Genomic DNA, 10,596 nt, shown 5'->3' on the forward strand with positions numbered 1-10,596 from the left:
GCCACCTGGGGGCCCAGCTGGGTGTTGGGTGCCGTAGCTTCTCAAGAGGTTAGATTTGTCTAATAAAGGAGGAGGCTGCCTAGCACCCAGTGGCAGGGCGAGAGGGGCTTTCGAGTTCAGAAGACAAGGGGTGGCCCAAAGGCATCCCTGGAATGCGATGGCTCAGCACCCGCCCCCTCGGGAGTTCCCAACCGGGATCCAACCCCGAGGCCTGGGTTTTCTCAGAAGGAAAGGACTGGAGATCTTGCTCCGACCAAGTTGTACTAGTGAGGTCATGCACACCTGCAGGGAACGCGAGACCTTCGCCGCCTCCGTAGAGACGCCTGTGAATCATCCCTCCCCCGCTCGCATCAGCAGGTCCAGCCCGTCCGCCCCGTCTCTCCCGTCGGCTAGTCCCAGCTCCCACCCCCAGCAGAGCCCTGCCGGCGCACGGGGGCGGAGGGCGGGACGCTAGGGGGCGGGGCTGTCGCTTAAAGGGCCACTGACCGCTGCCCTTAGACCACTTCCTGGGGGGTGGAGAGGACCTCAGTTGCTGCTGCCACAACCCAGGAAGGCGGTAACGCCCAAGTCCCGAGAGACTCCGGCTGTTGCCAACAGAGTCCTGGGACACTCAGCTCTGACCGCGAGAGCATCGTCTCTCTCCAGCCGTACAGAACGGCTCGTCACCGGCTCCCATCAGTTGCGCTTCCATCTGTAGGGATCCGCGCCCCTAAACCTGGTCGGGCCTCTGGGCAGGTCGTCGGAACCCGGCGTGGACTCACTCGCCTACTGCAAAAGCTATCTACTAAGAAACTCAAAAGTTGAGCCCTTTGAGTCCAGCCGGTGCTCGCCACCGTCACCTGCTGGTTGAATTCCGGAAACCCACTGTCTGAAGAACAGAAGGGAATCGCTGACCACGCAGAATCAGAATCGTCTGGACCCAAAGCTCCCTGACCCTGCCTTCTCTTCTTTTCGTCGATTCTTTCATCCTTTCTGGAATTTCTGTATCCTGAAGCCCCCAATCGCCACCAAGGTAGCTGGGGTGAGCTACAAACTTTGCTGTCTTGTTCTCCAACCTCTGCCTCCAACATAGCGAGCCTAAACGTTTCCACCCAATTCTTCCCAAACCCGGGAGGTTCTGCCTTTTTCTTCTCCTTGCCTGTCTCTTACAGTTCCCAAAATTTCCCCCCCTCCTGTGTCTTCTTCACCCCCTTCTTTTGGGGGCCCCGTGACCCTAAATGTGGGGGGAACACTATATTCCACTACATTGGAGACCCTGACACGCTTCCCAGACTCCATGCTGGGGGCCATGTTTAGGGCTGACACCCTTATGCCAGCCAATCTCAACCCGCAAGGAGATGGCCATTACTTCATCGACAGAGATGGCAAGGCTTTCCGGCACATCCTCAACTTCCTGCGGCTGGGCCGTCTGGACCTGCCCCGTGGATATGGAGAAACTGCACTTCTTAAGGCAGAAGCTGACTTCTACCAGATCCGGCCCCTCCTGGATGCCCTGCGGGAATTGGAAGCTTCTCGGGGTACCCCAGCACCCAGAGCTGCCCTGCTCCATGCAGACGTAGATGTCAACCCGCGTCTGGTGCACTTCTCTGCTCGAAGGGGCCCACACCACTATGAGTTGAGCTCTGTCCAGGTGGACACCTTCCGAGCCAACCTCTTCTGTACTGACCCTGAGTGTCTGGGTGCCATGCGCAACCGATTTGGTGTGGCCAGTGGGGACAGGGCAGAGAGTGGTCCACATTTTCGTCTAGAGTGGGCCTCCCGCCCCCGGGAACTTCCTGAAGTGGAGTATGAAAGATTGGGGCTGCAACCACTGTGGACTGGGGGGCCAGAAAATCGGCGGGAGGTAGCAAACACACCTGCCTTCCTGGAGGAGGTGCTGAGGGTGGCTCTGGAACATGGCTTCCGCCTGGACTCTGTCTTCCCAGACCCCGAAGACCTGCTGAACTCTAGATCTTTACGCTTTGTCCGCCACTGAGAATGCTACCCTTCACTTCACTGTGGAGAGGGAGAGGAACACATTAGGCAAGGGGCTGATGGCTCTCCCGAAGCCTTCTTCTAAGTCCTGGGGTAGGAGCTATGAGAGTCAGGGATCCCACCACACCTGACTGGGATTCCCAAATCGAGCTGCTCCGACTCCCAGGACTCGAGTGGTCCAGAAGATCTACGCTGGGGCTTATCCTGGGAAAGCATCCGTGGATTCTCGAGCCCGTTCTTGCTTGAGGATGGGTCCTCTGTATTCAGGGGTGTGGGGAAGTAAGAAGCACCTCTTTGCCCAGGCTACACTTAGCACTCTGGAGGTTTGAGCACTAGGCGGAAAGACATACTTTGAATTGTCAGATATGGTCTGCCGGCTAGACTGTGACTTCCCCTCCTGGAGCTGGGCACTTACTTATCCCACCATGACCATTAAGAGGCTAGGATGTCTGGGAGATTTCTTACTGTGTCCCAAGCCACCTACTGTGGGAGATTGAAAAATAGAAACTTCATCCTAGGTTGACAAAAGGGGGCTAGGAAAATCCCTGTCAGCACGGGGACTAGAGCGCCCTTCTGGAATTGTTTTAGAGGATGCTCTATGTAAGTGGGGCTGGACATGGGGAAAGATGGTAGTATTTTTTCGTACCCTGGGCTTCTTTCTTGTGTGTGTGTGTGTGTCTGTGTGTGTGTCAGCCAACGTATCTGACTGATGCTTGGGTCCCTGGCATCTTGATTCCCATCCATGTTGCCAATTCCTGCGTTTATGTGATGGTCCTTCTGTGATCTTGGCATGTCCAGGCCTGTTTGGGGTTGCTTAGCAACTCTCCAGGCTCAGGTATATCTGTGGTATGTGTGAGAGCAGATTGAGATTTAGTTTAATCATAGGGTGTGTGTGTGTTTGCGTGTGTGTTTATGCCCACACCACCACGTAGGCAGGAGGGGCTTGTTTGAGTTTGACTCACTGGGCCCTCCCTATGAGAGGTAAAAGCCACTGGGCTTAGCTGGGCCTCTGAGACCTCCGGGAGCTCTTGGTTGCTGAGACAACCATGAGTCTGTTGCTAGGAAATAGCCGGGTAAGGCCTAAGGCTGTCCTGGGCAGACAGGAGACAAAGAGGGAGGAGGATGGAAAGGAGGATATAGGAAGGGCTAGCATTTCTGAGTTCCCGAGTAGATGGGGCACACACACGCATCGTCTTCGCTGGGATTCATCTATCACTGTGACTTAAAAGAGGAGAAATAAAATTGCTTTCAGAACCACAGTTGTGTCAAGGCCACTGTCCCCTTGCAACAGAAAACCCTGATGTCTCCCTTTATCCCCTACTAGAGATGCCTTTCAGCCTCCGGTTCCAGGGGCAGCTTTGCCGGAGCCAAGGGGTGAAACAATGGCATTGTTCTAGATTAGTCTAGAACCTCAGAACATTCTGGGTCTTCTCTGGTCCAAGGGGGTTCAGTTCCCACCCATCCTCCAGCAGGCCCCATGTGGGTGCTGGCACTGCTTGGGATTTTCCTGGCCGCTGCCAAGGCTTGTATCTTTTGTCGCCTCCCGGCTCATGCCTTGCCAAGCCGCCTGGCTCAGCTCAGTAGCCAGATGGAGACGCCTTGGAAGGAATGGGCTTCCCCGGATTTCTCAGCCTTTGCCTTAGGTAATATAAGACACACAAGTTAGCCCTGCGACAGCCACCCATCTACCCTAAAAAGGGGTAGCCCGTGAGATCCTAGCTGTGTCCTTCAGCCAATGCAGCCCCCTCTGGACACACTGGCTTCTCCCTCTGGAAGAAGTTTGTGTCCTAGGAAGTAGGAAAAACAAAGACTTCAGAGCCTACTGAGAGAATAGCTCATTCTTGCCTGTCTCCACAGATGAGGTGACCATGAACAAAATCACGGAGAAGACTCACAGAGTCCTGAGGGTCATGGGTGAGGTCAGGGGTTGGGACCTAGGAAAACCCAACAGAGGATGGGGGTGGGGCAGGTAAAGACGGGCTGCTCAGGGAAGGGGGCGTGGAAGGCAGCACCGCTGAAGCCTAGGACAATATAGCCGTGCGTGCCTCTCCAGAGATAAAAGGATCCATCTCCTTGCTTCCTACATATTGGCAATGGCTTCAGAAGACCAAGATCCCCCAGTACACCAGGGAAGGTATTGATGGGGAAGGCATCAAGGAGGTACCTAGGATTTGTAGCCAAGTGGAGTGTGATCGAATAGGTCAGCCACCCCTCTTTGTCATTTCAGCTCTCTGTGCTCCTGTCTGCTGTGAGTAAAAGGGTTATAAGCCGGAAGAAGTTGGGTGGCTGGAAGGGTGGAGGCCCTGGCTTCGCTCGCCAGCGCTGCTCCTATTGTCTCCTGCAGGGGGCAGCACCATCCTGTACAACTGCACCACCTGCGAGGGCAAGGAGGTGTCTTGTTGGCCCCGAAAGCGCTGCTTCCCAGGTTCTTACTCCTTACCCTCCTCCTCAGACCCCTTAGGTGCCCTGGTGTGATCTGAGGGAACATCCACAGCATCCTGGGTTCCTTGCAGGCAGTCACGATCTGTGGGACGCTAAGATTCTGCTCTTATCGATCTTCGAAATTGTCCTGCTTTTGGGTGTTGTGAGCCTCCACGTGGAGTGAGTTGCGGGATAATCGTTCTCCTTCCTCCCAAGCCCCTTCCCCGCTTCCTTCTGGGTCTCCCATCTTCTGTCTTCTCTCAGGTACCGCCACCTGCAAGCGAAAGATTTGTGAAGATGCTGGCTGCTTTCCCAGCCCCAGCTCTAAGGAATTTGTGCCCACGAGTTCTACATCGCTAAGGTGGGAACAAGCCACTTTTTAGACCCAGCCCCAAAGCCTCAGATCCTAAAAGTCAGACCTTTGTAGTCAATATTAGTGTCAGATGCCTCCAGGAACCCAAGCACCCACAGCTGCAAAGTTCCTCCTCCTCTTCACTCCACCAATCAGAGAGCAGTGGATGATGCCAGGAAATTATCTACAGAAGGAAAGAATCCCTCCCCACCATTCCCGGAAAGCGGGGGACTGTTGGCCTGTAGATGCTGCTCTAGGCCCTCCAATGACTGATCGCAAATCCGGGAAGGAGAGTTCTGGAAAACTCACTCCCTCTGGGGTGAGACCACATCAGTCAGCCCGCTGGCATGCAGTCCCTCCATTGTGTTAATCCTGTGCAGGCCTGGCCTCCGCTCCTGCTGGGCCCAACTAAATTTGGTGTGCCATGCCTTCCGACTGTGCCTGGCCTCTCTCTGCAACTTGGGCAGGCAAGAGAATGGAGATTCTTAGGAATTCCAATTAGGGGTCCCCTCCCCTCTGATATTTAGTAATGTCTGGAAACAGTTCTGTTTTGATTGGGGATGTGTTCCTGGCATCTACTGGGTGGAGACTTAGGCGGCCACTAAACATCCTAGGACACACAGGAAAATCCTGCCCTAATGTCAACAATTTATGGTGGAGAAAACCGCGTGCCGGGCCTCTGTGTACTAGGGACTTCGGTTAGGCTGACAAGGGATGGAAAATGAAGAGCGGCCTGTCGCCAGCCACTCCTGATATAAGCACTGATGCCCAGATGAGGTGCTAGCATTCAGCTAGTTTTCAAGCTGAGGGCAAGTGTTCTCAGATAGCACATATGGGGTTATCTGGACAGTTTCCAAACAGCTCGTGCTTCTGTCCCTCCCTGAGCATGAGTGAAGTGGACCACACGAAGCCTTGGTTAACATGATCTACCGCCAGGGGAGGACCGCTGTCCTAGTGTTGCCTAGGGACGGAAAGAGATGCGCTCTGGGGGTTTCTCTGTGTAACAGCTCTGACTCTCCTGGAACTTGATTTGTAGATCAGGGTGACCTTGAACTCACAGAGATCCACCTGCCTCTGCCACCCAAATGCTGAGATTAAAGGTGCGCACCATTATGCCCTGCCCTAAATTTTGTTTTTAGATTTTGTTTGTTTGGTTATCATGGGTGTAGGCTTGTGTGGACCACAGCACACGTGTGGAGGTCAGAAAACAATTGGCTGGAGTCGGTTTTCCTTCCACCACGAGGGTCCCAGGGACTGAACTCAGATCATTATAATGGCAAGCTCCTTAACCTGCTGAGCCATCTCTGCTGCCTTTTGTTTTTGTTTTTGAGACAGGGTCTGTCAGCTTAGCTTGGCCTCCAACTTACTATGATGCTGAGGATGACCTTGAGCCTCTGACCTTCCTGCCTCTTCCTCCTAAGTGCTGAGACTATAGAATGCAGCACCGCCATCCGGCCCTGCTTGTTTTACACATTCCAGACAATCCTTCACCTTATACATGAAAATATGAGAGCCATAGGTCATATAAAATCACAGATCATAGGGAAACTCATCCATTATTTGGACAACAGTGAATACCTGCCAGGTACCAGGTAGCATCACTACCCAAGAAGGTATGAGAAACCCCATGATGTCCTTACCTCAGGGGAGGTACAGTTCTCTGGATGGCAGCTGCCATGTCCCCTGCTCTGCTCAGCCTCCATTTCAGGGATCAACATTTTAGAGTTGTTCCCGTTCTCCTGATCCACAATGCCACCCATCGTTCCAGGATCTAGCCTGTCTGCCCCCTTCCCCTGTGGCGGTCTCCAGCCCAGTGGACCTTAGTCTCCTGCATGCTCCATCTGTTGTGAAGGCTCCTTCTGGGTCCAGTTCATTCTCAGTGGCCACGCGGGTCCTCCCAAAGCTTCATGTTTCTCAAGCATGTGATGAAGTTGGGTTTTGGAGTTGGGCTGCTTGACTTCAAATCCTTGGTCTGCTCTGCCTGGGCCTTGGTGACTTATTTCCACTCCCTGTGCCTTTTCCTTTTATGTTGCTTTTGACACAGTCTTGTGTAGCCGGGATTAGAGGCAGATGTCGCAGCTTCAGCAGCATTTTGTATGGGTTTGTTTTGACTACAGCATTCCTTTAATCTAAGCACTATTGTATTCCCTTCATTGTATGATATCAGGGATGAGAGACGGCTCAGCTGTGAAGAGCTCTTGCAGAGGACCCAGGTTCTGTTCCTAGCACCCACATGGCAGCAACAGCTGTCTAAAACTCCAGTAATAAGGGGTCCAGTACCTTCTTGTGGCCTCTGTGGACCCCAGGGACGCGTATGGTACACATACCTACATGCTGGAAAAACATTCATACACATAAAATGAAAACAAAATCTTAACAGATTTGTGAAGCCATCAATTATATGCTATTACTGTGTGTTAAGAGAAAAACCATCTCTCAATTAAGCTATGGCCTGCCTGTAGCTAAAATTCTCTCTGACTGCAAAGATGTCAAAATGTAAAAAATGAATAGAATTTTTTAAATTATCTGCTTTTAAATAGGAAGAGAACTGTGGGTGTAGCAATATTTTGTTTGTGTTTTAACAAATAAAGCTTACCTGAAGATCAGAATGCAGAGCTAAGCCACTAGAAGCCAGGGAATGGTGGTACACACTTTTAATCCTAGGAGACAGAGGCAGAGGGATCTCTGTTAGTTCAAGGTCACACCAGACTACACAAGATTGAATCTGTCCAAAAAAAAGATACAGAGCTCACACAAGGGTGATCCCAGTGCTTGGGATCACACACCTCCAGTCCCAGCACTAGGGAGGTGGAGACAGGAGCTCAGTGCAGTCTGAGGTTTGGCGGAGACAGATACAGTCTGAAGATGCTGAAGATGCAGTCGGAGGAAAGGACCATGCCTTGGGTCTGAGCATTGGTAGAGGTAAAATGTCTCTCTAGAGGCTGCTGCTGCATCTCTGATCTTCAGCATTAACCCCTACATCTGACTCTGGGTTTTTATTATTAATACCAAATAGAATGTGTGCTACATGTGGAGCTGGAGAGACAGCTCAGCGGTTGAGAGCGCTGGTTGCTCTTCCAGAGGTCCTGAGTTCAATTCCCAGCAACCACATGGCTGCTCACAACTATCTATAGTAGGATCTGGTGCCCTCTTCTGAAGTGCAGGCATGCACACAGACAGGCACTATATACATAATTAATAAATAGATCTTTTTAAAGGGAACTGTGTATGATGTCTCTTGCTATAATCCTAACACTTGGGATGTGGAAGCTGGAGAATCAGAGTTCAAGGGCATTCTTGGTTGCATATTAAGTTCAAGGCCAATCTGGACTCCAGGAGACTCTGAGACCCAGTTTTCAAAAGCAAAACAAAGCAGGATCTAGAGAAATGGCTCAGTGCTTAAGAGTGCTTGTTGCTCTTACAGAGGACCTGGCCTTGGTTCCCAGCACTGGCAACCGTCTGTAACCACAGTTTTGGGGGGCCACGCTTCTTCAGAACTACAGATTCCTGTATGTATATGGTACACATGTGCATACACACATACATAACATCAAAAGTGTAAAAAGCAAAAATTAAGAAGGAGCTGGGTGGTGGTGGCATATGCCTTTAATTCCCAGCCCCAACATGGCAGCTCACAACTGTGACTCCAGTTTCAGGGGATCTGATAGCCACACACAGCCATACCTGCAGGCAAAACACCAATGCACATAAAATAGAAATATTTTTTTTTAAATGAGAAGGGTGAAAATGATTGTGTGGTTTACTGTTAGAACGCTTGCTTATCATAACTGAGTCCATTGTCCTATTCCTATTCCTATCAAGCAACCATACTAAGGCTGGTGATGTGGTTCAGTGGTGGAACACTTACCTGACAAGACCTGAGTACACACACACACACATACACGCACACACACACGGTATAGCATAGGTCTGCATTCCTTGCACTGGGGAGGCAGAGACAAGAGGATCAGAAATTCAATGTCATCTTCAGGTACATAGCAAGATCAAGGTCAGCCTAGCACACATAAGATACCCACTGAAGACGTTCCCTGTGTCTTCCCTGCCTGCGGATCGCACACCTCACTTGTTTACCCTGGCTTCCAAGGCTTCTCCATCAGCAGCTCGCACTTGTCTCATCTCAGGCCAGAGCTTTCTAAACGCAGACCTAACTGGAATTTCCACTGCTGTGCTCAGGAGCATCTCAGACTCCACATGTCCAAACAAACCTCCCTCCCTGAGATCCCCAGTGCTCTTTCAGGGTCGCTCTCACGCTCCCAGGCAAAGCCCACCACACATCTTTGTCCGTCCTCTTCCTAATGCTTCAAGCTCTCCCCTCATCAGCAACCTGAGTGATCTCCCTCTGTAACACATGAAATCCAGCCGTACTTGGTTAGAACGCTGCCTCCCGCGGCTGTCTGCCTTATACCTCTCTCACAGCCGGGTTGAGTCACTAAACACCTTTCCTTTCTACCTTTGTCCAGGTCTGTCCCTCCATCGGAAGTGTCCTGGTCTGGCTCAGTAACACTTCAGCGACACTGCCTCTGAGTTACCCTGGGAGAGTAGATTTCTTCCTCAGGTGTCTCACAGCTATGGCACCTGTCAAGTCAAGGTGGTGCGTGGCTTCTGGGGGGAAGGTGAGGAGAGGAGGAAAGAGTTGAGACAGGACTTCATATAGCCCAGGTTGGCCTTAAACTTACTGTGTAGCTAAGGATGATCTTGAACTCCTGATTTTCCTGCTGGTACTACATGTATGACCATCACTTCTGGCTTGATGGTGGATGTCTATTTGTGTGTGTATGTGTTTGTATTTTTTCAAAGCTACTGGAAATATTGTATTCTAACAAGATAGACAACCTGAGGGGTGGGCTCGAAGTCAGTGGAGAAAGCAGGGCAGAGTTGGTAGGCCAACACGATGAGATTTTTGGAAGAGACCGGATGAGCTGGTTTTGCTGACCACCTTCTCTGATGACAACAGAGCAGGCCTGTCCCAAGAGCTGCTGGAAGCATACAGACTCAGAGGGGACATCCTAGTCTTCGCATAACAGTGGGAGGTGCAAAATGACCTCTAGGAGCTCCGCTCTTGCCAGCATCATAGTGAACTCAGAGATATCCTTGCTGAGGGTTTGGTGGCCTCGTTGGTTTCCAAATTGCTCACAGTTACATGACTGCCAAGCAAGGTCCCCAAGTTTTGGATGAAGTGAACACCTTCCAGGGAGAGGCTTTCTGAGTAACATCAGCCATTGCTGTGGCTGTAGTAAGCCAGGCTGGTCTCGGTGGATCCCGAGAACAGCCTGACTTGCTGGTCTTTATTAACCTCTCTAGATCATGTGTTTCCTATGAGCTACCCCAGAAGGGCTTACAATCTCCATTTCCATCATGCCTGACACGTAGGTAACACCAGGAGACATCCTTAATGGCTTCGGGCCTTCGTAAGCCCTTGTGATATACACACTCATGAAGCAATTCATGAGTGGGGTGCACAAGAGGCTGTGCTGCTTTTCCATTAGCATGTGTGCATGGTGTGTGCACGCTAATGTGTGTGGGGGGGTACACAGGCATGTATAGAGGCCAGAGGTCAGCTTCTGGGTGTCACCCTCTATTGCCCTCTATTTTTGGTATTACGCTCTTTGTGAGGGTCGTGAGAGTGGATACCACAGCGAGCACTTAGAGGCCAGAGGAGGGCTTTCGAGAGTCTGGTTTCCTCTTCCATCTTGTTGAGGCGGTCTCTCTTGGCACTGCCACCTGGCGTACTCCAGGCTGGGTGACACTTGGGCTTCCAGGTGGATTCTCCTGTCTGCTTCCATTTCACTCTAGGGGTGCTGGATTTCACTCCAGGGGTGCTGGACTTC

The 10,596-nt window shown here is 51.5% G+C and overlaps 2 protein-coding genes across 2 annotated transcripts; both read left to right on the top strand.

Annotated features, from left to right (window-relative positions):
* Window positions 1–1,088: 1,088 nt before the first annotated feature.
* Kctd11 (potassium channel tetramerization domain containing 11) lies at window positions 1,089–3,220 on the top strand. The gene has a single exon (XM_005349744.3). The coding sequence runs from the start codon at window positions 1,277–1,279 to the stop codon at window positions 1,973–1,975; it is 699 nt and encodes a 232-aa protein (XP_005349801.1). The 5' UTR covers window positions 1,089–1,276; the 3' UTR covers window positions 1,976–3,220.
* A 231-nt stretch (window positions 3,221–3,451) lies between these two features.
* Tmem95 (transmembrane protein 95) lies at window positions 3,452–4,919 on the top strand. Its single transcript, XM_005349743.2, has 7 exons — window positions 3,452–3,617; window positions 3,832–3,888; window positions 4,028–4,108; window positions 4,202–4,222; window positions 4,319–4,399; window positions 4,488–4,575; window positions 4,660–4,919. The coding sequence occupies exons 1-7, from the start codon at window positions 3,452–3,454 to the stop codon at window positions 4,688–4,690; spliced, it is 525 nt and encodes a 174-aa protein (XP_005349800.1). The 3' UTR covers window positions 4,691–4,919.
* The last annotated feature ends 5,677 nt before the right edge of the window (window positions 4,920–10,596 follow it).

This window comes from Microtus ochrogaster, chromosome 7 (genome assembly GCF_000317375.1).
Source record: "Microtus ochrogaster isolate Prairie Vole_2 chromosome 7, MicOch1.0, whole genome shotgun sequence".
Classification (NCBI taxonomy): domain Eukaryota; kingdom Metazoa; phylum Chordata; class Mammalia; order Rodentia; family Cricetidae; genus Microtus; species Microtus ochrogaster.

What these genes read in the sequence shown, in the direction of transcription:
- Kctd11 (XM_005349744.3), top strand. Translation starts at nt 1,277, where the DNA reads ATGCTGGGGGCCATGTTTAGGGCTGACACCCTTATGCCAGCCAATCTC.
- Tmem95 (XM_005349743.2), top strand. Translation starts at nt 3,452, where the DNA reads ATGTGGGTGCTGGCACTGCTTGGGATTTTCCTGGCCGCTGCCAAGGCT. An exon ending in CCCCCAGTACACCAGGGAAG is followed by an intron (nt 4,109 to 4,201) that starts GTATTGATGGGG and finishes TTGTCATTTCAG; the next exon opens with CTCTCTGTGCTCCTGTCTGC. An exon ending in TCTCTGTGCTCCTGTCTGCT is followed by an intron (nt 4,223 to 4,318) that starts GTGAGTAAAAGG and finishes TGTCTCCTGCAG; the next exon opens with GGGGCAGCACCATCCTGTAC.